This window comes from Onychostruthus taczanowskii, unplaced genomic scaffold (genome assembly GCF_017590055.1).
Source record: "Onychostruthus taczanowskii isolate IOZ18803 unplaced genomic scaffold, ASM1759005v1 scaffold116, whole genome shotgun sequence".
NCBI classification, from domain to species: domain Eukaryota; kingdom Metazoa; phylum Chordata; class Aves; order Passeriformes; family Passeridae; genus Onychostruthus; species Onychostruthus taczanowskii.
The window spans coordinates 1,172,790-1,200,280 of NW_024498294.1; the positions used below are offsets into that span (position 1 = coordinate 1,172,790).

The 27,491-nt window shown below is 39.1% G+C and overlaps 1 protein-coding gene across 1 annotated transcript in view; it reads right to left on the minus strand.

The window, feature by feature from the left end:
* Positions 1-4,165: 4,165 nt before the first annotated feature.
* The window catches only part of ATP2B2 (ATPase plasma membrane Ca2+ transporting 2), a 388,824-nt gene continuing 365,498 nt past the window's right edge, over positions 4,166-27,491 (minus strand). The window contains exons 22-25 of the mRNA XM_041427564.1: positions 26,093-26,200; positions 22,152-22,334; positions 15,970-16,056; positions 4,166-5,418 (exon numbers count right to left, since the gene is read on the minus strand). Of these exons, the coding sequence (XP_041283498.1) occupies positions 5,107-5,418; positions 15,970-16,056; positions 22,152-22,334; positions 26,093-26,200 (690 nt within the window). The 3' untranslated portion in view covers positions 4,166-5,106. The remainder of the gene's footprint in view (positions 5,419-15,969; positions 16,057-22,151; positions 22,335-26,092; positions 26,201-27,491) is intronic.

Below are 27,491 nucleotides of genomic sequence, written 5' to 3' on the forward strand. Positions count from 1 at the left end.
ATCAAGCCAGTCACAAGCAATTACGACTCCATTTCATTCCAGTAGATAGCAAACTATAGATGCACCTGCATTTTCTTCCTCCTTCTCCTTCATTTCCCCTTTTGTCCTCTCCTTTAACTACTGTTTATGCACCCTCTTCCTTATCAGTACAGCACCTCAGCGAATCACCACCTGGTTTTCTACAGAGGTCACAATGTTTACCCTCTTGGTTTTGGCATAAAACAGCTAAAAACTTCCAGCATTGCTATTTTGAGTCAGAGTGTCAGCCCTGGTTCTCCCTCATGGATGAACAGCCTCAAATATGTGCCTTTCTGAAACCTCAGTTTGATGCACAGAGCAGGAATTCGGCGTTGTGGGGAATTTCATTCCTGCTTTTCTTCCCAATCTGCGCCTGCAATGCACATCCGTCCCGCATTTCACAAACTCTCCTGCAAAGGTGAAGCTGCTAAAGCACATCTCTGGGGCTGCAGGATTCCCAGAGTGCCCAGATCACACTGAACAAGGCAGAGCTGCTTCTTACCAACACCTCCTCACAGGTGCGTCTCTGCAGAGATGGAGAGCCCTGCCCAAAGCACTCGGACAAACGCTGCAAATCAACCCGTGCGTGTGAGGAGGGGGGAAATGAGGGACAGGGAATTCAAGTAAAAATATTTTCTGATTATTACCTACCCTGAGCTCCCAAAATCAAAGCAGAAAAGAGTTTCATTCCAAAGTAGCTGTAAAGCTGCATCAGTCCAAGAAATCTGCTGTCTAAATAATTGTTTTCTCTAGGGGTTTTGTTGAATTCACGGTGCTGAGTACGGTTTTATTTGTTGGTAACTTTCCTCACAGTGTAGCATTATTTCATTTTGGCCTCTATCAAATATAACTTCTGATAGAGAATTGGTGAATTAAAGTTTGAAATTATTTGAGAAGACAGGAAAATCTGTAATCAGAAGCATTTTACCTTTACAAATGAGATTATCTGACAGCCATTCACCTCATACCTGGCCTGCTTGGCTAACTCCTAAAGCAACAATATTGTATGAGCACAACTGAATCAATCTAAGCTGGGAAAAAAAGGGAAGGAACTTCTGGGCTCAGGGCCTGAGCACTGGAATGAGAATTCCCTCCTTTTTCCCCAGGTCTTCAGTGGCAGGAGGAGTCCTGGACTAAACTCCCCAATTCTAATTCTCCTGGCTGACAGTCCTGATGCACTCCCCAGTTCTAAAAATTGAAAGTTAATTTTTCTCCCTCTGACAGATGGAGAAAGAGCTGAAAAAAAATCGGTGTAAGTGCAGAGCTGTCATCAATGTCAGGAAAAGCCTTCGAGAGCTGTTGTTCTTAGGGCCAAGATTAAGCTCCTTGTTCCCAAATTCACTTCATGCTTTGGCTTTCCTGAGCACTCATGCAGCCATTTCCCTGCAGCACTCCCAGGAGCATTCCCACCTCCAGGCTTCCCGGCCAGGCAGGCAGGAATGAGAGCCCTGGGGGCTGCTCAGCCCCTGGGGCAAGGGATGCAAACTGTGCCTGGGGAGCAGGCTCCTCACTGCCAGTCCAGATTTACATCCACCTGCACATCCAAACATCCCAGCGGGAATCCAGAGCTGCATCTCGGGATTTCAGGTGAGAATAAAGAAAGCTGTTACATTCAGACCGTTATTGTTCATGCTGCTTTGTGAATTTATTTCTTTAAATTTTCCACTTGTGCTCCTGCCAAGAGAGATCTATTAGACAGAAAGCAGCAAGAGTAAATCTTTATCATTTTGTTTCAAACTATAAAATAATTTACATCACATATTTTACTTACTTTTGTCTTTTTTGTTTGTTTTTTTTTTGAAACCACAAACATTCCAGCATCACACTGTAGGAATAAGAATAACAATAGAAAGCATAACCTTTTGCATAGTATTAAATGAACAGACAGAGTAAGTTCTTTATTTACAATTATTGTCTAGATAAAAAAATTCATAAAAACAGATGAATGAACATATATTAATAACCCCTAGTGGGATGGATTGCCAATGTACCACTGTATTGTTGTCCACAAATCTCATGCTGCTAAGTACAGTACGTAGAGAGCGAGCATTTATATATTGCAGGGAATTTTAACAAACTGATCATTTTGGTTTTTGATCCATTGTTCCCATCACAGAGAGGTCAAGCAATAAAAGAAAGGAATTGTGATGCACGACTTGTAGTTGAAAGGTCATAGCTATTCTGCTTTAAAAAAAAAAAAAAGTCTATCATTTATCATATACATAAAGCACAGTCTCTGCTCACAAAAGCCCAAGTTTTCTATGCATCTCAGTTTATATATGTTTTACTATATATACACAGAATGCAGTGTTCGTTTTCTTAACAGTTTTCAAGTCTGCAAATGGTACCTTAGGGAGGGGTACTCCTACAGGAAAAAATTCAAAAATTAAAAAAAAAAAAAATGGAACCGAGAAAAACCATGAAAAGTGTTGGAAAACAAAAAGGCAAACAGTCAGTGTGTTAAGATGCTGAAAAGAAACTGTTCCAGTATTAATAGCTTCTGTAGATGTTCAAGTCCAAAGCTAGAGGCTTCCCTGTAAAGAGATACCACTTTTTTCTTCTGGCCAGAGATGCCCAGAGGCCCAGGGAGCCAATCCGTGGTGAACAGGGGAGTCCCCAGTCACAGAGCACCTTCCTGCCTGGCGCCCGTCCCTGGCTGCTGGGGCACCCTGCCTGCCCCCGGGGCTGAGGGTGAGCCACAGCCAGCAGAGCTCCCAGCCCCGAGTCCGGCAGCTGGCAAGGGGAGCTGCTCGGAGCTTCACCTGGCTGAGAGTCCTGATGCGCCCTGACAACATCGGGGTCAGTCTGCAGTTTGGCCATGAGTCTAAGCTCAGTTTGGAGAGTTCTGGCTTGGTTAAGCTGCTGTGACTGCAGAGATGCACCACTGTATGGAGCCAACTTTAGGACAACCAGAAAAACACCTTAACAACTCAACAGATCGAGGTGGTTGGAGGGTGTTTGGTTCCAACACGCCTGGCATTATCAATTGTGTAATTCCAAATGTCTTTTGCACTGTACAGTTATGGAAAAAATCATATGCTGAAAAGTCTCCAAGCAAACTTTATATTAAATACAAAAATTATTTATGAAAAATCTGTGATCCACAAAGTGCTTAGCATTCAAGTGGTTGACATAGCAATTGTATAAGCTCGTAATTTTTACGTTTCTAGGGCTGTTACCATCTTGAAAAATGTTTTTCGCCTTCCATACTGCAGGTTTTCAAAGCAGCTTTCTTGGGAGAAAGCTGAAGGTAAAATAATGTATTACTGTGTTACTGCAGGAACACAAGCTTGATTTTAAAAAAATCACACAAATCACATCTCAATACACAATTAATAAAGATTCGTTCAGTCCTAATAGTGCAGAAATTATATTTTTCTTTAAAAAAAATCAAAACAACAACCTACAGTGATTTCATCCAAAATGCCAACAGCCCATACCTTGCAAATAATAAGGAAATAAATGCCTAAAGTACTAATTGAAAAGGATTAACACAGTATATCACAAAATTTTAACATTTCTTTTATCTCCATATAGACAAACCAAATATAACTTATTTTAAATTATAAACTCATTTAATGTCTCTCTAAAAATAGTTTCCGAAGCCATTGCGGTATGTCTGAAGAATGAAATAGCCTCCATTATTGTATGTTGCACCAAAACGAGTTCAAGCAGATTATCAGAGGGAAGGAAGGAAAAAAAAAAAGGAGAGAACCTGATCATTCTGATTTTTATTTGAAACAAAGGAAGCCTGGTTTACCTCCCTGTATATAGGATCACAATGCTACATCCAATGTGTTATATTTTGGCTTCTTTTGTTATTTACTAGCAGTATCTACATTATTAACAAAAAAAAAAAAAAAAAAAAAAAAAAAAAAAAAAAAAAAAAAAAAAAAAAAACAAAAAAAAAAAAAACGGAAAAAATAACCCAACAAACTACTCAAAAAAACCCTCAAGTCTGACTTTACAACAATGCTTCAGACCAGAATACAAGTTTTTAAAGAAATAATACAAAGTTTTCTCACATGACCCTCTAAATAGTTTAAAATACAAGGTTTTATTTGATGCTTAAATTACTGACTCACATTTTTCAGCTCAAAGCAGCTACGACATTTAACAAATTAAAAAAAAAAAAAAAAAAAAAAAAAAAAAAAAAAAAAAAAAAAAGAACCCAAAAACTAAATCAGGCAGAAATCAGAGCACGGTTGTAATAAAATATCCAGGGTGTGAGAGTACAGACATTTTCAATGAGCTGAGCTGAGCCATTTTTATACTACTTCGGCAGGAAGTGCTTTCTTAACCCTACAAATAGTTAAGGATATTATCTACAGGTTTGTAAACAAATTACATTCTTTTTTAGGACATAAATAAGTTAAAATAGTCAGAGCAATTTGAGCAGAAACAAGGCAACATGCCAACAAAGAAACTTTATATATATATAACTATATATATATAGATAGATATATACATATATATAATTAATTATCTATATACTTATATGTATATATCTCTATATATAGTCTCATAAATGTTTAAGTTCCTCTGTCCAACTGGTGCAAATCTACTGTGCAAGTTAAGCTTTGCAACTTCAAAAAAGTTATTTAAATTAATCTATACAATTGAGTCCATGCCACACAAGCATTTCAAAAACTCACAGACCAGTGAATTGGATAAATAGCCTCAGAAAGAAGTCCTCTGCAGTTCCTGCTTAAGGAGGAAAAAAAAAACAAAAAACAAAAAACAAAAAGAAAAAAAACCAAAAAGGAAATAAAAACAAACAAAAGGAGAGAAAGAAGGGCCAGCAGTGTACAGTACATTCATGCAGGAGGATTTTTTTTTTTGTTTTTGTTTTTCTGAAAGGGAACGGGGGGGTATGTAAATCAGCCATTCATTCTTTCCCCAAAACCATTGTGATCAACAATTCATTCACTTGTCTCAGAGTGAATAAGAGTTCAAACAGCTTTTCAGCCAGCAATGTTTTTAATATATATATTTATATATCTCGGTTGCTGTGGGGTTTCTTATTTTATTTTACTTTAACTTTTTATATTTCTTTTTTTGTTTTTCTTTTTGCAGTGACCTTTTCAGCTAAAGTGATGTCTCCAGGCTATGTATTGGGCTTCCTGGACTAGAAGAGGTAGCTGATTTACTTGTATCAGTTGTAAGATTGATTCCACTGTCGATAGCACTGTTGTTCTTGTTCAGCGAGGACGGTGGACTCGAGTTTTTCTTGAGAGCAGGGTCTTCTTCTAGGTCTGTGTCATCAATGAGTGGGATGTGGGGCTGGGAATCTTCTATCCTAAATTCAGGATGAGTCATAAAGTTGTGAATAGAGGTTCTAGATTCTGGTTTTTCTAAACCTTCATAGAGAGAGCTACGGAATGCCTTCACGACGCGGATCTGGGGGGAGAAAAGGAAAGGGCTGTCAGAGGGCACGGCCCCAGGGCACAGCGGGGCAGAGAACACTTGGTGAAAAATGTAGCACATGGTTAGGGCAGTGCAGGCAGCTGGAGTCCAAAGTCTCTGGATGTTATATGCATAAACGAGTGGCTCAGTTATGTGCATTTTGAATGTCTGTACCGACTGCAATATTAAAATAAACCAAGGTTTAAAGCCATCAAAGAACTGATGGGGAGGAGTGGTTAAAGAAAGCCAAGGTCCACTCGTGTGGTACATCCCTAGTAAAAGACAAGCCATGTTAATTGTAATGCAAATGTCAAACCATGCATGTTGATAGTTTGGTGGGTTTTTTTTTTTTTTTTTTTTTTTGCAGTGAGTAAGTAGAAAGGCTTTTTTAAAATTAAAAAGTCTCTTTTGTATTGTTGTTAAAAAAACCATTACACATAACATATCACACTTCACAAACAGAAAAGCACGGAACACGGACACGGTTGGATGGGTACGTATGAGACACACACAGGAGCCAAGTGTGAAAACTAGAATATCAATGTTTTAAAGCAAAATCTAAATGGATGCAGCCAAGAGCACAAAAAGCCAAGCAGACAAAGTACTAAGCGCAATCATGCTACCACAGGGGAAAAAAAAAATAAAAAAATCACAGTTACCACATGAACAGAGATAACTTGCACACAACAACTACACTTGGAAGCCTGGATAATGTGAACATAGTATCGTTGAACCAACTTTTATTTGTCCTTCATGCAGATGTGAGGTAAACACTCGAGTATAGACCCACTGTTCTAGCCATTCAGCTTGTTAATAAATAGAAGAACATGAAGTAAAATAATGGATTGGTTGTTGGGTTGAATTGAGTCCCATTGTTAACAGCGAGCTCTTTGGATTTGGTGTCTCAGTCGTGCACTTAAATGCTGAAAGCCACATGATGTATGCCATATATGCAGTCTTTAAAGCAGGTCAGTGACCTGTGCCAGGGGCCACCTAATGCCAGAAACCACCTGGCAGTAAGAAGAGAGGTGAAAATCAACTCAAGACTCAGCCCAGCGATTCTCAGGGATGGTGCCCACCGTTTTCCCAGTAGGAAAGGGGAGGAGCAGAGTGAGGAGTGGGGACACTACATCCTCTATGGGTGGACAAAGGGATGGATGCTCTCTAGTCCCAGGGACCTACCAGTTCTCAAAAGAAGTGAAGGGTTGTGCTGGGTTACTGCTGAAAAAAACCAGAACTTTTTGGAAGGGGGTGGAGGGGCAGAGAGGAAAAAACAGAATGGCAAAACGTGATCTGTTTGCAAATGTTTCATGACTAAGTATGAGTTCTATCCCTCTACTTCCATGTAGTCCATGAGCAAACCTTGAGCATTTCTCAGGGGGGAGAATAAAACACAGGCAGAGGCAGAAAAGGTGCAAGCAGGTACTGTGAAAGCTTCTCCACACACATTTGAAATGGTTTGGTGGTTGGCATGTGGATCTTTTTACATGTAAATATGCTGCACATTGTTGGTTGGCCTGATACACCACTGCTTTGGAAAGCTTTAATTCCTCTTTTCCTTGGCAGACTGCACTTCAGTAATGGCACAGGGCCACAGGGTTCCAGCTGTGGGGTCCAGCTGATCCCATGCTTGGAACTGGCCAAGTTGTACAGAATTTCAGCACATTTGAGGAGGAGGGTGACTTGGTTTGGTTTTTTGTCTCTTTGATCTTGGTCCTTGTTTATGGTCTCTAAATTTGGATATTCACCATTTTTTAAAAATCTTAACAGCCGAAGTCCTGCCACGTTCAGATCATTGGGCCAGCCCAAATACTCTCCCTTCCCTTCACAGGTACATTTGGTAACAGCAGGGCACAGTACAAAAAGTAGTTCATGTGACTGTTTATGCTCCAGGTGAGAGGATTGGAGTGGCACAGAACGGCTCAGCCAGACCTTGGGGTATGAGAATGTTTTAGGTTGGCAGAGGTGCAACAGGGAAGATTGTCTTGCCCAAAAAAAAAAAAAAAAAAAAAAAAAAAATCAACAAAATAAATTTCAAATCAGTTTTACCCACTGCAATCACACAGTGTACCTAAGAGAGCTCCTGGAATTAAAAACCAGGGATTTATGAGAGCTGAATCTGAGCAGTGTGAGGGCTCTGTAGAGTCAACAGAGTGGGGTAAGGAATGAATCTGCATTGCTAAAAACAGAAAAGGTGACAAATACCTTCACTGTTTATGCCCTCCTAGCTTGTCTTTTCAAGTGCAGAGTAATTAGTTTAAATGATGAAAACAATTGTATGACTGTTAAGACAGCCTTAAAACCACATACCCATATTGGCCTATTTAAATGAGGAAACTTTTTCTACCCTGGGTATTTTATAGTATGGGCTGATGAGGTGACATTTCTGCAAACGTCCCCATTATTTCTGCTTTCTAAACACAAATACCAGTCACCTCTTCAGCTGCAGCTGGATGCTAGAGCTTATCAATTAACGAGATAATTCTATTTTCTTGGAAACAGCCAATTTCTATGACATAGACTTAGGTTCTATTTGTCAGCTGGATTTTTTATACTGAAGGTAAATTTTTACTTAAATAAAAGAGTTTGATATTATCCTGAACAGATCCAGCAGAATCCAAAGAAAGGAAAGCTTTTCTTCATCACACAAACTGTATTTAACTCTCCATGATTTAGCAGGGGAGGAACTGATGTCAGTTTGTAAGTTCCATATCCCACAGTAGGGAAAGAATCTGTATTGCTTTAGTACCAACATTAATCTTGGATTTCATTCCAAGCTCCTCGTCAGTCCAGGGAAAACTGCAGATTCCAGCTGTGTTTGACAGGCAGCTCTGCAAACGTGCCTGCCATGACCTGGATTTGGGGCTCTGCAGTGGCTCTGGAATTAATTCATTAATGAGCCATTGCTCATTATAATGAGCAATGACTTTTAGCTGCATGGTCTGAAGATAGAACTGCAGCCTCTCACTTTGGGTGAAGGTGTGTGGCAAAATTTTTGGCCTGGACTGTTTGGGTCTTGAAAGAACATTGAGATGTTTCTGGAATGGCTTCTACTTGTAGACACTGGTTTGTACTGGAAATATTAGCTTAGATTATTAGCTTCAGCTCTGCTGACACCTAAGGTAGGTCACCCTCTGAAGGCAGTGGTAATGGAAGGGCCAAACTGGGCAAGTCCCTCAAGCTGACAATAAATCAAATTAAATTTCTAAAGAGTTTTCTTCACAAGGGAGTTGTAGGAACCCATAACTTCACTTAAAATCTCTCTACAGAGATGTATATTAGTTTTCCACTGATTTTTCACTTTAGAAGAAACTCCCTCCTCAGCTTAAAATTTTGCATACTGAGCTTGGCATCCAGAAGAAAACATTTATTTTTTTAATGTCACACATCATTCAGTGACAGAATTTCTGCATTGCAATAAAATTCAAAATCTCCTTCAAGGCCTGTCCCCCAATGGATCAAATTATTGCTTGCAGGGACAAAACTTAGTGGAAACAAAGGCAGAGGGTTTGTTGCATGTAAAGGTGACATTTTTGTTTCTCTACCGTAATACTACAATATTTAATCTACCTATTATAGCTGATACAACTCCCAGATTTAAAAAGATTATTTACCCAGAGTTACGTGGCCCAACAGCAACAAGTTCTTTTAATACATGCTTAAATTCAAGGTTTTAGGTAATATCTGGTGTAAAAACATTTTGGGGCTCTGCTGAAACAAAGCCCAGCCAGTTTTATTTTGAAGATAAAATCAAGCAGATGAACTTGGGATGTTGTTATGGCTGTAAAAGCATGGAAAAGCAGGGACATCCGTGATGGATAGAACCTGGGAAGTGTTGGTTTAGTATGAACTATGTAAGTTCATGTAATGGTGTTTCTTTATGAGACTGACAATGCCAAGGGAAGACAAACAGTGAGATACAGCTCCCTTTTCTCACAGTAATGGAGACAACAGAAAAAAATGAACTGCTTTTAACAAAAGACTGTGGGGACAACACTTCAGGACATTTTTGACATTGCTATAAGTTTCCACTTCTTTCTTCTCTGGAGCTGTAACAGAAAAAAACTCTTCAGCTTCATCCCACCTTGGAAGTCAGATTTATTATACTGCATCAGGCAAGAAAAAAAACAAAAACAAAAACAAAAAAAAAGAAATAGAATTTTAGATACTACAATTTTTTTCCCATCAGAAGAAAAAGGTGATATTCAGAATGTCAGTCCTAAGTACAACCATCTAGGCAAAATCTCCAAAGCCTGGTAAGCACCAAGAGCTGTGTTCTGGTTGGTAGTGTGTGGGCTTATACTCGAATGTTTACCTGGCTTCATCTAAGCCAAGTATCTGGAGTTTGGTTCACATTCATTTCAGGCTCAAGGTTAAAGACTCACAACCTCTTTTTATTTCACTCTCTCCTGCTGAACCCTTTTGTCCAATGTTCTCTAGCCCTCTGGGAAAACAAACACATTTAATATTCAGACAGTAGAGAGTAGGGCACTGTAACAGCAAATAAATTCAATACTGAAAGGTCAGTAAGGTGATTAGTATAAAATTGTAAACAAGAGGTCAGTTTTGCAAAGAGATGCCAACTCTTAGGTGTAACTGAAACTATTCTAGGCCAAGACTAAACTGTACAAAGGTAAAGGAGTTTGATCAAGGACTATTGCATATGGAATGCTTTGAAATAGAAAACATCTTCAGTATATTGGGATTTCTTTTTGAATCCTCCCAGTTTTAGGTGAGTAAAATCAGATTAGGTCTCCACAAAAGATGCTTCTTGAATTGGGGTCACCTGTAAATGTTGTGCCTCCTATATTCTGGGGACTAGGATGCAGAAGTTGAGCAAATTCAAACATAAAGTCAAAAAAAAAATATGTATAAAAATTAGAAATTCTAGTTTTCTGCTTTAACGAGTGAAACAGATGCATAACATTATCTGTGCTGCTCTCTTCCCACATAAAGATGCAGCAAATCCTGCAAGGGCTGCTCAAAATTCAAACCACAGGCAGCAAGGAAAGCAGAGCACCCACACAGGCCTGGTTCTCATTCCACAAAAGGGCTGAATTCCACTGTATTTTAGAGCAAAACAGCAGAGCCCTGTGCAGGACTTCCACTCTTCCACAGCAGGATTGATTGCTGCAAAATTATGGAGTTGGACATTTTTGTATCAGTTTTAAATAAATCCCACAAGCCTTTAAAAGAACCTGTTTGTGCTTTAGGATCTAACCCTTCCTGCCCTGGCATATCTCCACTTGAGGGCTTGGGTTTATATTTAGGCTCTAAATCTGCTTAATTTTCCTTCAGGGAGGAGATCTGGGAGTAGAATTTTATTTTTTGCATATCCCAGGAGGGTTTTGTCAAACCTTGGTCACAGCCAGTGGGAAGTCCTAGGCCTTAGTATGGAATCCCAGTCTCTGCTTCAATGGTGCAACTTTTAGAAACATAATTTTAGCTGTGGGTTTGATTTAAGTTCTGCTTGTTCCATTTCCTCCTGTGATGGTTAAAGCTTCCTGTACAGAAATTGCCCACTGGTCTTGGACTGTGATCTGAATGTAGATCGATACTGAGCAGCAATCTTTGCCTCAACATTTATTAAAATAGATGATTTCTTTAAAATAAATTAGTTCCCATTTTTCTTCATAAAAAAAAATTCATCCAAACAAGACTTTGCTTCAAGTTTTAACTCTGAATTCTGAATTATTTCTTTCATAGAAAATTAAATATGCAAGAAATATAGAAGCTCTTCATACATAACAGCTTGCAAACAGTTACATGGAGTCTTTAAGATGATCTCTTGGGAAATGGGCTGTGAGAGCCACTGGAGCTGAGCTTGCTGAGTGCCTCACACAATTTGCAGATGCTCGTGGCCTTGTGCCAGTCCACAGCAAAGCCCTGGGTGACACCTCCACCTGTCCATGGCAGTTCCTGCCCTCATGCCACCCCCAGCAAATGCTGAATGTTCTACACAGGACACGTTCTTGGCACATCTCAGAAGCTGCAACCATTCTTTGATTAAAAGGGGAATGGGAAAGGTTTTCTTGCCCAGCAAGTGAAGCCCCAATTCTGGAGGCTGTGGCCCCTCCAAGGGAGGCAGAACACAAATCCAGCCTTAAGGGTGCTGTGCTCTGCTCTTGCAGGAAGACACTTCTTAAAAACCAACCAACCAATCAACCAGACAGAAAAACAAGCCAAAAAAACCCCTTCTGAGATCTGTATGATGGACAAATACCTCTGAGAGCGTTTTGTGGTTGATTGGTGAGGCTTTAACTGCTGCTATAAAATCTGGAGTTGTGACTCTGTTTTCTCCTGTCCCACCTTTCAAGTGGGTCATTTGAGGCCACTGCTGCTGGGGTTCATGTAATAAAAAGTTTCAAGTGATTGCTTTAAATATTCACTTCTAGAAACCTCTGACAAGACAGTTCTCATCAGAACCAAGAAAAGGGAACTCTGGGAGGTCTCTTTTGCTTGGGTTTGGTTTGGCTTGTTTGTTGTTCCCCCAATGCTCCCTAAACTTAAAAATTAGAATGTTTTTTTGAAAGAAAGGAGAGATTTTTTTTGCAGGGACCTGCAGTTCCTGACTGGTTCCACTTGGGAAGAGTATGAGCTCCATATGACAATGAGAGGAAGAGCAAGTACAAAGGAATATTAAATGTGTGTCTTTCTTGGAAAATCTGCAACTGTGCTCTTTTGCAGGGGTTACCTATTGCTAACACAAACATCTGAGAACCAGGAATACACAGAGTAGGATAAAGACTTGTTTACTTTGTGTACAGTTAGATATTCTCACCCTCTACCTAACTAAAAAATCTAGTGCTGAAAACTTTAATCACATACTCAGTTTTAAGAACAAGATAGTTTTTGGTGTTACTAATTCTGAGCTTGAAAAGGAAAAAAAGGATGTTGCACTGCCCCAATGTTCTGGGGTTTTTTCCCTCCAAATAAAACATAGAAAGAAATGCATATAAAACACAAATCCACCAAATGTTGTAGCTGAACCCACCCTTAACTCTGCAGTGGCAGAGCTTTCAAATGATGGAGGTTTGTGTGTGTAAGATCTGAGACCACCTTGCTTAACTTCCCCATATTTTCATTTTCAGTAGCTTAAAGGTTTGCATATTAAACAGGTGCACATATTTAGTGTGCATTTAAATGAATTTCATAATTTGATCAGAATATTGAAAATGTCAAGTTTTAATTTGCAGAAATTTTTGCTCTATTTAAAGCTGCAATGTCTTTCTAAAGAGATGAGAGACTCACAGAGCTCCCTGTTATCCATTAATGGTGACATCCAGAAATTTGTCATTTGTTATTACAAATAACACCCTGGTGGCTCACTAGGGAGGCTTTAGTATTGTATTCAATATTCCCTTTTACAAACTGCTTTTAATTAAGGGATTCCACAACTCTGAATGGGCCATATTTGTAAATAGCTGCAAATTACAGGTAATAACTTGCTGACCTGTTTCACAAACCACTCTAGGGGTGGATGCATTCCACAGGCAGATTTCTCTTTAAGCAAGCACTAAGCTTTGAATCAAATATAAATTTGCCCAAAAATACTAGAAAAACATTCCATTAAAAAAAAAATCCAAAATTTTACTATAAACCTGCAGGAGACATCTCACAGATTGGTAAGATGTCACAATGAACATTATATTAAAAATTAGTAACACAATTAGTAAAGAGCTTCATAAATGCTGTGTTGAATTAGACTGAACTATCAGTAGAGCATCATGTGATTCCTATTTTTTTAATTAAGTATTTATTGATATCAGACCCCCTCCATTTTGGGCACCCAAAATGCCACCTGAAATATCCTAGTTGTTGCAACATCCTGAGCAAGTTTCAAGAGCTAAACCCTGTTTCCCTCCTACACTCTCAAGGTTTTCCCTTGATACTCCCCATAATACATTTACATCTATTTTCAACAATCCTGAAGACTGGGAAAGGCTTCAAAAACAGAAATACAATTATCCCATTATTCTCTTCCACCCCATAGGAAGAAGAAAATGGGGTTTGAGCTGTTCTGAGCAGCTCAGAGGAAAGCAGCCAGTCCTGTGTGCTCACACACACTTTAAGCACAGAGGTGGAGAGCAGCCCTAGGTGAGCATTTTGCAACTGGGATTTCCTCAGAAAATGTCAATTCACAAAACCATCCCCCATTTCTATGAAATTTGTATTAGGAAAGGTTTTCCAGGTTCTTGAATATGAGCAACCCACTGTAAATACCCCATTTAAAAATAAAAACCATGGGGGTTTTACTTGATGGGTTTTTTTCACTGCCATTCATAAATTTGTGTCTTTGTGTGAATAAATCAAAACTTTCCCTAAGTGTTATAATTTCTGATTTAATACCAGCAGACATTCAGCTGTGATAATAAAGCACCAACAGTCCAGAATAAGCACTTTAAAATCCCAATCTCTAATAGCCCTCTGACGTGGAGATCCTTATCTCTGGGAAGTTTAACAAATCAATCACCTGGCTTTTATTTTAGTGAAGAAACTTGGCTATAACCACGAGGAGCTCTGGACACCTGTTTTATTTCTCCAAATGAAAGGTGACAAAGGCTGGAGCAGATTCTGCTTGCTCCTATTAATTAACTTCAGCCCATAAATGAGTGAGGCCCTTGTTAAGGCACAATAAAATCCAATTCTTGCTTTGTTGCAGTGGAGAGTAGAGAGGGAAGATAAATTGTCTATTTAAATTTTATTAGATCTTTCCTCCCAGAGTGCTGGCCACAGCATGTTAAGGAAACATTTCCCACAGCACAATGACCTGCTCCCAGTTTCCTGCTCAGATAGAGAAACTCTATCCCAGGCAATCATTCCCTGGATGAAAAGCTGCTTTGGGATTTTGGGGTTTTGTGTGCTGCTCAGTGTGGAAATGAGGGAACCTGGGCTCAGGAACTTCCATGGCTTCACTTCCCCTGATCCTGCAACTGCCCTGGAATAGTTGGGGCTGTTGGGGTGAAAGTTCTCAGGCTAAATTTCCCAAGACAAAAATAGAAAAATATAGAAAAATCTCCAAGAAGCAACTGCCAAAGTTGTAACCTAAATAGCTTTAGCAAAAATGAAGTTTCTCTTTAAATCCAACAAACCTTCTGGTGTTGCCCTCTGCTCTTGCTTGAAAATGCTTTAAAAACCAACCAACCAATCAACCAGACATGAAAAAAAGCAAAAATACCCTTCAGAGATCTGTCTGATGGACAAATACTTCTGAGACTATTTGTGACTGTTTGATAAGATTTTAATTGCTGCTATAAAAGTCATGTTTCAATGTTTGGTGTGCAAATACTGATGGGGTTTGCACTCAAACAGAATGGAAAAGTCAAGCTTCCATTTTCTTGCAGGAGTTCTGGAATTTTACCCCCTTCTCGTGTCTGCCTTTTCTCTGTCTGCCTTCCCTTTCTCTGTTGGCCAGACAGATAAGAGCAGTTTCTTCTCTGTTTGGCGAAGTACTAAAACTTGTATAAGGAATATAACCAATTATCTTCTGAAGTGTGTGACAGGCTTGTAAACTGAGTTCTACACATTTAAATATTCTTTTAATGCTGTAATAAAAATAGCTGCTCACAGTCCTTAATAAATAAAAATCTAGAAACAGTTAGATCTTTCTGAGCAACTGGAATTTTTCTGTTACTGAAGCAGCCTTATCAGCTGCCTCAAACATTTTTCATTCATTTCAGTACTTCTTCAGTAGATATTTTGCATTATTTCTTCAGTAGATATTTTGCATCTTAAACCAAACTGTGTCAGGATATTAGGATTCGGAAATCTGTTTCTTCTAAAAAATTTGTTACACTGATTTTGTTGTTTCAATGCTGTCCTTTAACTTGTCTAGGTCCCTCCTGCTTCAATGCTTTCCTGCCAGTGAATTTAGAGGTAATAAATCTACATCTAAATAAGACAGAGATAATAAATCTAAATAGGATAGAGATAAGGAATCTAAAGCTAAATAAGACAGAGATAATATATCTGAAACTAAATAAAATAGGATAAACTTAAAGAAGCCTTTACTCTTTCATGTGAAGTTTAAGCCTGGCATCATAAACTAGATTTCCTGTTACTTATTCCTTCATTTCCATGCGAGTTACGGAGAGTCTTCCTGGTGGAATTATCTGGTATCTGAAAAGCTCTAGAATCATTAAAAGTCTGTATTTTAGAAGCAGTAGAAAATAAAACCTGAAAAAAGAAAACCTGACAGAGAGCCCTCAAATAAAATTAAAATCCTCTCACAATGGCTAAAAAATGCCCATAAATTCCTGCCCTCACTGTGAGTTAGCAAAGAGACAAAGAGAGAACAACTCCTGGGGAGCATCTACTGTACACAAAGTAATCATGTCACGGGGTTTGGAGCTGGCTCAGGTGGGAGCAGCGCCTGGGGAGGGGCAGAGGAGCTGAATTTGAGGCCACTCTGGCTAAGTTGGCATCTCTGAGGGTCGGGTGCAGTAAGAATTCACACTCACGCCCAGCCGCAGCAGCAGAGGTGCTGGTAGGAGAGGAAAGAGCATTGGATAACGATACGTGACTAGGGCTAGAAATATTGGTTACATCCTGGGTCTGGCTTGTGACGGAGGACTGTCTCCTGAGAGCCCCCTGAAAGGAAGTGCCACTCTTGAAAGTATTGACTACTTCGATCTGTAACGGAGGAAAGAACGAGACAAGTTGCTTAAAGTATGGATACAGTTGCATAACTGACAGGAATAATCATGAAAAACAACAAATCAACCGTGCACGCGCTTCTACTCCCGTTGGAACCGAGGTGCCCCTTTTCAGGGCTTTTAGAAATGATTCAAATTTTCTGGCTGGATAAAATGAGGCAGCTCTGTAGGAGGCGGGGGAGCTGCATCACTTTAAACAAGTAGAAGATTTGAAATAACAGGTTTTTTAAAGTTTAAACCATTTTATTTAGAGGTAAATAAAATCAGCTGGAATACCTGATGTAACTAATCTCCGCTCTTTTTTTCCTACTGAGTTTCAAATTATGCTGTTATGTCTCTCCAGGGGGAGGAAAATTCAGTCACTCAATTGGAATTTGGGGGATGGGGTCAGGGATGACACTCAACCAAAACACAAAAATTTTAAAATTCAATATATGACTCTGTTTTTCTACAAACCCAGGGTTGTCAGTACACTAGTTCGATAAAATAATTATTCCACTATTTTATCTGACTTTTTCTGTAATGAAAATATGTAAAAATTTAGCATAGTGATAAAGAATGTTGGAGTTTTGTAACTGGAGATTTAAAAGTATTCATATTTTATCTTTATACAGAGCACTAAAAAGCACCCAGAAAATGATGTGGAACTGGATTGGCTATTGCAGCAAAAAACATCACAATTTTCCTCTTATTTTCATATGCCTGCTGTATTCCCTGTTTGACAGACCCAGACTGAGCACCTTCCTTTTATTCCCCAACACAGAGGGCGAGTTAAAAACAGAGCTGAGTATTTGAAGGCATCTTTGGCATCAGTATAAACCCATAAAAAGCAGGCTCTGGGTACAGAGGGAAAGCCAGGAGTAAATCCCACAAATCCCTACACCCCAAAATGTCCTCTGGGCTGCATGGGTGCAACCACAACAGCGGAACATCCACGGCAGGAATTCAAACAACTACTTGTGTGAAGTAACCCACTGCTACCAGACCACACAACCCACATCTCTGGAGATTCCCAGCCTAGAAAGAGGCAAATTGGTGGCATTTTTATCAATTTAAACAGCACAAATCTTGGTGCAAACCCTCCTAAATTTTCCAAGTGGGAAGCACTAGAATGAATTTATGATTTTCTGCTGTGGTCAAACTTAGGAGAAAACCAATTTGTAGGGCTGCATCTTTATTAATATGGATGTTTTCCCTCACTTAATCCTGCCTTTGGCCATCATTGTTTATTTTCCTGCGTGTTTTTATGGGAATAATCAACGACACCCAGCTGGAAAAGGGATCCCAGGTTACTGTTGTGCAATTATCACAGTGAATTTTCCTCCGCAAAGCCCAGGTTTGTTCTGTCTGAGCCCTGGTACCATTTCTCTGTGCCCACCCAGGGCTGGGCAGTGTTCAGCAGTCCCCACAACGTTGGAGAGCTTTGGTTTTGGCAGCAGAATTACATGTCCAGTGCAAATCTCACAGTGAATCAAGGGTAAATCACAGTAAATAAAATGTGAGGTGAGTTTGCACGTGGGGCAGGGCACGAGGGGATCGTCAGCTCAGGCTCATGGAAACACCACATGGCTCAAAGCACTGGTGACATGGCACATTAAATACTCACCTGGGATGCTCTAAAAAAGTAGAATTAAATACAGATCTTGGGTTCTCAGGGTCTAACCCAGGTGACAGAGCACTCTTCAAGAGAGACCATTCAAAAAAGACTCTAAAGACTCTCACTGAGGCATGAAATGAGTATTTCTGTGATAAGCCCTGAGATGTGCAATAGCCTTCCTAACAAACTGAGAGCCTTTGGTACAAGAGTGAAAAGATGAGGGAAGATCTGTATTTAATGGTTTCTTCAGAGAAGAAGAATTACAGCCATGTAATTTGCTTTTCTCCTGAAGAAATGAACTCCAGCTGTTCATGGATATAATTCCTGGTGGGAGGATGACAACCTCCACAGAATCCTAAAAGCTGAACATACAGGGCTGTGCCCTGCCTGAAGCCAAGAAAGAAGAAGAACTTGGCCCAAAAGTTTGTCTTCTCCAAGCAGAAAATAACAAAGAAGAAAAGAGCTCATGGAAATAAATAGTGCATTTTGAATTAAGATGGAACCTTTCCATGACAAAGGAATGCATTTATTTAGAACAAGTCAAGCTGCTAAAGAGGAGAAAGGAAACAAAAGTTCATAAGTTAAAAAAATTCCAACACCATATAGGATGCAATCATGTTTTGATTATAGGCCTTCAGGTAGAGGAAAAATACTGTCCCACATTTAAAGCTTATCCATAAGGTTGATATTTTTCACACCTGTCTAATTTTTCTCTATGTTCTATACTCTAGAAGATCCAATTGTTTTTTGTGTGCACAGCAAATAAAAATATCAGTGATTAGCAATTTAAAAAAAAATTTAAAATCTGATAGTAGCAGAATAGTCCTGGCAGAACAGGTACTTCTTCCTGATTTTTAACACAGAACAGATTTTCAGAAGCATTTCTGTTGTCATTTATGTGAGTAGGACCCATGTCTCATTCCCTTAATCTCTAAGCAGGATATTAATTAAAAAATTTAAAAAAACCCCAAAAACCAATAAAACCATCATTAAAAAAACCCCACCTTTCTGTAAGAAATAAAACCGTTTCCATTCCACTTATATAGGGCTACCACAATATTTTCTATATTAAAAGCTACATGGAAACCATAAAATGAGGTGCTGGCTTTTTATCCAACTTCAGAACCTCTTCCAGGAGTGACTTTCACTGCTGGAAGGTTTGAATTGGTTCAAAAGAAAAGTTTTCATGTTTTCTACATGAAAAATGAAGGATGAAAAATGCAGTACAGCACCTCTGTGTCGTTTTTTATCATCCGAAGAGAAACAATCTTTAAGTAGCAGTTACCCTGTCACCTGTATTTTTTTCAGCTTTTCCTTTTATTTTCAGCACATTCCAGGCCGTTGTTTCCCACCTGGGGCAGATAAAGCAAACTGAATTTCAGGATGAATGAAGCAGAAGAGGAAAGAATCAGGCCAGGGGTGTAAAATTCTGACAAACATAAGAAGTTTTTGAATCTCCTCGCTTCAGAACGTTTCCATTCTCAGATGGGAGGGAACTGGAGAATCTTTCAATACACAATTAAAAGAGGTGAGATGCGTATTTTTTTCTCTGTTTTTTTACTCAGATTATGAAGTCTGGCCTGAAGATGAACTTGGTGAACTTCCCAAAGGCCCAAGAGGGTGTGATCAGTCTTGTCTTCCTTCTAAATGAAGAATTTCTGAGAACGGCAACAAAAACTTGGGGAAAATTGCAGACAACTGTTGGAAAGTCCTGTCTCTATGCAATTTCAGACCCCTTTTAGATCCTCCTCAAACGTGCATCTCTAAGATTAGCCATTTGTGAAGCTTCACCCCTCAGTGTTCATCTGAGAGAGCTTTCCAGGAAGGAAACTCTTCCATTCAGAGCACACGTCCATCCAGAGATTCCCTGTTGTATATTTATCAGAGATTCCCTATTGTGTATTTTGTTCAAATCTAAATGAACAAAAAGAGGCCAAAAAGAGCATCAGAAGCCGATAGCCAGTCTCTGGCTTAGTTATGTGCATTTTTCATATACCTTTCTTTCATTTAAATTTATGTGCGTTTTTTATAGAAACAGAAAATTCCCAGTGGAAATCCCTCCTCTGGTGTCTTGGGCTGAACCCTCTGAGAGAGGATGTAGACAAAAAAATCTCTTTAACAATGCAAAATCTCTCTGTGTTTTCAGTTTGGGTGGGTTTAAAAGCGAGCACTCCAAGGAAGAAGTGTTGGTTATCTGAAAACTACACCCAGCCTGTTGTAGGTTCTTTCTTTCAGCAGTGAAGGCTTTGCTGGGAGCTGAGGCCACCTGTCCAAGAGCGACTGAAGAGAAAATAAGGGCAAATAACCCAATTTACAGCACAAGTGTGGAACCTGGTGTTGTTAGGATTGAGTGACCAATCTGGTCCTGAGCCCAGAGTTTCATCCTAGTCTGCCATCCCCAGAGATATAAAATGAGGGGATGCTCTACCTTCTTCCTCCACATCTCCAGGAGTGCATTAGACAGCAGAGGATTCCTGCAAATCCTGCCAGGGATGCTAAAGACATCCCAGTCCTTTCCAGGAGCTCTTCTTTTGCTGGCCTCCTGAGAAATGTGTTATAAGGGACTGAATCCACCTAGATGGGCCCCCTCCAGCAGGGATCAAATTTGACCTAAGTCCATCACTCTCCACTGCACACCTGGGCACTGCTTTGGAATCTGTTGGCCCATTTTCTTTCTTTTTGGATATTTTTTTCTCTTTTCATTCCACAGATGTGAAATGGATGCAAAAAAATCAAAGTCATTGAATAAAGAAAATGAGAAGAAAAATCACGGAGGTCTCTTGGCAGAGAGGAGGGAGACATCCTACTAGAGGTGCTTCTACAACTAAGAGCAGAAAGGAAACCAAGATGGATGTTAGCAAAGAGACATAATTAATGTTCATTTGGGTTTAAGTAGTGGAAAAGAATCATTTCTCTGTGAATTAAGTGAACAAAGAGATGCAGAACTAAAAGCTACCTCTCAGACTAGAAAGAGAACTGGAAGGACGTAATTTGCTTTGTGTTGCTTGAAGTTGTTTACACTCACCCCAACCAGAAAGACATCCTGACAGAAGTGCCAACAGGCAACACTCCTCCTACAGCCACCAGGGAGAAAAGAATGCACATTTAGAGGTCATCTTTCCCTGAAGATCACCAGTACCTGGGCACTTTTTTTCACAACTGAAATTTGACTTTTGTCTAGTGATGAGTGCTCTTGACTCAATGGAGTCAAGACACACAAGCTCAGAGCTGAAGATCCGTATTTAATCACTTACCACAGAACCCTGGGAATTCCCCAGCTCTTAATCTCTCTACATTTTATGCTCTGCAGAGGCAGCCAAGAGACCTCACTGCCCTAATTTGTCTGCTTTCCATCATTTTTTCTAAAGTCATGGCTGCATCTTCCCCCCTCCCAAAAAAAAGTATCAATTTATAGATGTGAAAAAGCAGAATATGCTGTTTATCTTGGATGAAGACAAAAACCCCAAATCTTCTGAGACAAAAATGTTCTTTAGAAGATTCTTTCAAGAAAAAAAAAAAAAAAGATCATTTTCTTAATTATTCACCTCTTTTTCTTGTCAGGCTCATGTAAAACACGCACATCTGATGTGGTGATATCTGTTCTCTGCTGCAAGCTGGCAGAAATACTTGATCTTATAAAGATCAAGCAGAGCACACCTGAGTGCAATGAAACACTTCACTGCAATGGAAAAGGCAAAATACTTCACATTATTTTCTTCAGCACTCCAGGACAAATTTCACAGCTCCTTAACCTGCACTATATTTAGCACCATGATTCAGTGCAAAGGTCTGGTATATTAAAAAATGCCGTGGATTTTTGTGTTTAGAAAAAGTTGGGGAGAGATATTTCTCAGGAATCATTCCTAATAGCCAACTCTTACACCTCAATATTTAATGGATTCTTAATTCCTACTAAAATCCAGAACCACATTTTTCATTACCTAATGGGAAATAAAATCAATCCCTTTTAATCGTGATCGATGTGTGGCAGTGCCAGAACTGATTTTTTTTTTAAATCAAATTAACATCATACTTCAGACTCAATTTCAATTATTCTGTTAGTGCAGCAATGGCAGCAAGAATGTATTTTTTTTTTAGCAAATCAAGCAATACATTTTAGAAAGCTTTCATAACATTCTGCGAGCTGACGTTGGTCAAGCAGCACAATTTTATGAGCTGTCATCACCCTAGGAGAAAAAGAACATCCAGTCACGGTATTCCCAAATCACAGATCCCTGGTTTTGCATTTGATCATTTCATATCTTTTCAGTTTACCTCTTCTGCTGCACACATCCCCTTTGCTCAGTTCCCCTACTTTGTTTTTCATGTTTTTCCTTCGAGAGCAATTAACCAGTGCCATCCTCCGCACACACAAACACTCCGTGGCTTTCCTGTTAATGTTATCTTGCCTTGATCTCACATTAATCAGTTCTTTGGGTGTTTCTAGACCTTGTGGGCATTTATTTTTAGCATACCTGGGTCTGGATTCTGTTGAGCCCTCGGAACCAGAGGATTTGTCCACGTCGGAGTTCTCTCTCTGCATGATCTATTTCTTCAACATCTTCATTGAGCTCTTCCTCAGGGACCTCCTCCTTCTCAGTGAGCCTCCCTGCCTCCTTTAAAAACTTTAGCCTACTTGTTGGGATGGTTGCAATGACCTAAAATTATAAAAAAGTACTGAAAACATAAGCCTCATTCAAGAGCAACAGTATAACAATCTGCTAATTACAGAACAGCAATCATATTTTAGTAAGGTCTATAAAGGTGGGCTAAGCCTGTTCCTGGCAGCACTTTGCACTTGGACGACTCCATTTTAGTCCCAAAAATATTTAATTTACTGTGTAAACAATTAGCATGACTTGCACCACTAAACCACAGTGTGGAGCAGGTTCAAGGCTGGGAAAAGTTTTATCAAGAAAAGAAATTGAAAATAAAGCAAGATGGAAATATTTCAGTGTAATTATGTAAAGAAAATTTAAGCAGATTGATAGCTCTGCAATTAGAGTTTGGGTATTTGTATGGTAATGGGAGGTGAAAATTCATTGTATCTCATGCTGATAAATCTTCTCACATTCCCTTGGTTCACAGATTCAGCTTCCCCTTGTTCCAGCAGCTGGAATGCTTTTCTGGCATTTATCAAAATTGATTTTTCTGAAAGGTGTGGATCTGGTTGTTGGATTTCTCTTAGGGCTGTCTCTCACTCTGTGTCCTTACCACCAATAAATTCTGATTAACTTAACCTCTCTTCTTATTCTGCTTGCCCACCCAAGTGGTCCTTGGAAGTAACTAATACAGGAGAATAATCTTTAAAAATTGCAGATACTGTAGCTGGACAATTATCTTAAATGCATTGCAAGGTTACCCTGTTGGGCAGTCATTTTCCCTTTGTTCTGATTCCTTGCATAAAACCAGGAGCAAATCATGGCAATTTGAACAAGACATTACCTGGAACACACTGAATGTTTAAAGCAAATCTCCTGCAAAGCAAATTTTTAAACCCACTTAGCAAAAACTGCTGCAATTTTCTTTTTCATCTTCATTTCAGCAGCGAGCAACCACAATTGTGAAGCTCAGATGTATGAAAAATGAAGAGAGAACCAAGAGAGCTGCCAGAAAATTGGTGAGGAGAGCTTTGGAAAACTGGAATGGATGCAGTGAAGACACATGGAAATGTTCTGGATATTTTCAGGGTGAAAGAAAACCTCTGAGTTTGCTGAGGGTCTCCTTGAGCTTCACAATCCACGAGGCCAGTTTTATTATAATGTTTTAAAGACAGACTGAAAACAAACCCCAAAATAACCAAACCAAATCCAGTTTCTACACTACTATAAAACCTTTTTAAAGGGGGGTTGAAAAACAAGATGCAAACCTGGAAAATTAATGGTGTGGCATGTGCAAAGACAGAACGGGAGAGAAAAAGAAAGGGGAAATGCTCATCAGTTAAATACTTACTGAAAGTTCTTCAGCCTCCCAGCTTTCAAACTACAATGCCAGCATTCTACAGAGAGAAACTACTGGAAACTCTAGGATCTGATGAAAAGTGACGGTGATAAAGGATTTTTAAACTAAAATATTCATAAAAATAACTCTACTGGGTCAGAACTGTGTGTGACAGAATGTTCCTCTCTTGCAACACCTCACCCAAGCTGATGAGACTCTGCTCTAATTCTTTCCTTAAGATGTCTACATGGCTTTTTTAATTATTTATTTATTTTCTGTATCTGCCAACACCCACCCAGTTCAGGACACAGACTCAATAGAGGCAGATTAAAGAACTAAATATTATTCTCAGAAAAATGATCACAGTTTTAATAAGTGATCAATAATTCTGGGAATGGGACAGGAAATACTTTAGAAAGTCTTGGTTTTCAGAAGGGATGGGAGCTGTTAGAAAACTGTCCCTCCAAGCACCTCAAATTGACTTGCTGGGAACTTCTTAAATTCCTTTCAGAAGTGATTGCTTTGACACCCAAACTTGGAAATCTTGACTGCCTTTCATGGCTCACCAGAACAGCGGGTTCAGCACGTGGATTAAAAGAAAAATAAGAATAACAAATTCGGTTTGTGCTGAATTAGAATGAGTCAGAGCAGCAGAGAAAAGGCTGAGACAGAAGAGAAGCATCACTGCTAAAGGAAAAGAATTCTCTCTCACTGAAGAGCTCCATGAAGAAAGACCTTGCCACAGACAGTAAATTATGTAAATATGGACATAATTGATTGGTTTTAGCATCCTATTTTCTCTTCTTGTCACTAAATATTGACCACAAGACAGATATTTTCTTCCCTCTGTATTTGCTTTCTTCTCAGTGCTAAAACTGTGGAGGTGTTCCAATACCAGTTTTAATTTAATGTCTAAGGTCTCACAATAAACCTGGGGCAAGTAAAGTGGAAAAAAAAATGCTGATATTAGTATTAGTTCTTGGTGGTTATGTAATAACTATGGATAACAAAATTTAGAAGCCAAACAATTTGATCAAAGGCTGTGGGAAATTTTCACAGCTGAATGAAGCAGTTTGGATTCTTCTCCCTCTCCCTGTTTGATTTCCCCTTTCTCCAAAGGTTAGTATATTTCCAAACAGTAGGAAAAAAAACCCAATAAATCTTTCCTTTCTGAGATTATCAAACTGATTTTAGGTTTTCCCCCTGCAAGGCCGTAAGTCAAATCCCAACCTCAAGTAATAATTACAGCAGAATAATTTAATAGTGACCATATGCATTAAAAGCTGTTCTGATTCTGAACTTTTTCTAAGGAAAACTGAGGCCAAACTTTCAAAAAAAGTTGGGTTTTCTTTTGGTTTTTGTTTTTGGTTTTTTTTTTTTGTTTGTTTGGTTTTTTTTGTGTTTTTTTTGGGGTTTTTTTTTGGTTTTTTTTGTTTGTTTGTTTGTTTTTTTGTTTTTTTTTTTTTGTTCCAGAAGAGAAAAAATAATCAGAATTGAAAGCAAGCATTTATTCACTACAATTCCAGTGGAACCACAGAAGAATTAAATTGCAGTGGGCAATTTCTTGACTCTTCATAGAGGCAAACTGTGGATCTACAAATCTCTTTACATCTGAGAGAAAAAAATGTAACTTCACATTTTTCTTTACTGCACCAGGTGGCAACAATTTAAATATCCTGTTAGTGCATTCAGAGGTGAAAAATTATTATTATTATGAGCTTTGCAACCTGTGTTTGCACATAAAAGAACAATGTAGAATGTTAATAATACTGATTGTGTGTGTATATCACTTCCAGAGAGTTATTCCCAATTTATCATTGACATTTTTTTCTTCATCAATGTATAATTCTATATTAGCCAATGATGACAGAGGATATGGCAGAAATTGAAAAGGAGATGTTAATTTAACTGCCATTTTCTACAACTTTTAAATGCAAAGAAATTCCTTTTTTTTTTCACTCCCTCTTCCATCCTTCACACACAGAATTAGATGGATGGAGAATCACAGCAGAAATATTTTAAAGGCACTGGAATTTTTCCTATGACAGTAGCCAGAATGACAATTCCAGCAAGGGAATGAGTTGGTTGACCTAGAACTGGAACTTCATTTCAGCTCCAAAACTTTGCCACATCCTACAGGAGGAATTCTGTTCCAGGAAAGGTCACAGTGCATTTGCCTTTTGCTGCATTTTTTTGTGACTAGAAGACTGAAGTTGTGACTCAACCTCTTTCATAAAAAATGCCTAACTGAAGATGCCCCTGGTGATTGTACACCCTGCTAGAAAGGAAATATTTGAAAATTAACAAAAAACCCCAAAGGAACAGAGGGATAAATTATCCTTACTAATATATCCCTCCTTGAAGCTCTCAGAGAGCACCTTGGGTTTCAGTGAGGGCTGCACTGGGCACTGAGAGAGGAAATCACAGGAATATCAACAATATCACCCCTCTGATTGTGCAGCTCCTGAATGCTTACCTGACCCCACACCAGCTCTCCTAATCCAATAAATACACACCACATCCACTGGTCCAGCTGCAGGGGAGAACAGCTGAATGGTTTTCCTCCAAACTGGACAATCACTATCTACAAAGAGAAGCATGAGGGAAAAGGGGTCAATTTTTTCAGGGAGAAAAGGCAACAAAACAAAAACAAACCCAAAACAAACAAACAAAAAACCAAAACAAACAAGCAACCAAAAAACCCCCACAAACTTCTGCATCCCAAATTAAAAGTGTGAAAAAGAAATAGCAGTTCAGACTGGAGTTCCTCAGCCTCATATTTAACAGTGGTCAGATATGAATAGCCAGGAAGAAAGGGAAGAGGACAGTCCCTGTGTGCTCTCCCAGCTCCTGATTTATTGACCCTGATCCGGTTCACTTTGGAATGTCCATTGCAAGAGTGGCTTTTCCCTCCGAGTAACATTTTGTTGGTTATTTACAGATGTGCTTCATGGAGGGACAGAGGGGACAGAAAACTCTAGAACTGTTGGAGGAAGGGGGTGGGAGAACCCCACACCTTCAGCAGGATAACAACACACAGAGGCTGAGCAGACTGAGAAGGTTTTGCTAACTGCAAATCAGATATTATTGATATTTCTTTTTAATATTGTTGCTGCAAAATCAGGGACCTGAAATGTCATCCAGAGATTTAAACTGTCCCAGTTTTAAACTCATGATTTTGAATTAGATGTTAAAAACCATCACTGTGAAGTTCTGCTCCCATCACTGCTGCCCTTCCTCCAATATTCAGTTTATTGAGGAGTTTCCCTTTTCAAATCTCTGTAGCCCAAGCTCAAACTGCTCTTTCCTCCTCCTTCCTCCTCCCAAGAGAAAGGTGCTAATGCTGAGCTGCCACTGCTGAGCTGAGCAATAACGACAAGATAAAAATAGATTTCTAAATGATAATATCAAATACAGGATGGATGCCAGCAAAAGAATGGATGCAGGAGCAGGAGGGGGAATTCTTACAGAATAAAAATTTGGGAAAAATGTTTATTTCTGAGAGCATGTTCACTTGTGATCGGACAGCAAACTCAAGAGAGAAACATGAGGAATCACAATCCAGAGGCATCATTGCTGGGAATACTGAGCAGCTTTGGGCAGTGGCATTGAACAGAAGAACAGTTCAGCATCAGCTGTTTGAAGGTATGTTTGTCTTTTCAAGGAGTAATACGTAATTGTAAAATGATTTGCTGGTATGCTATTAAACAATTTCTTCTTTAAAAACCAGTTACAATATCAATGATGGCTGTTATTATTGTACATGCTGAGATTAATTTAAGAATTAACGCTGTTATAAGGACCAAAATTTCTGTTTTATTAGCATGGCTACATAACGTTTTCCATTATTAACACTTGTGTTGATTGAGAAAATA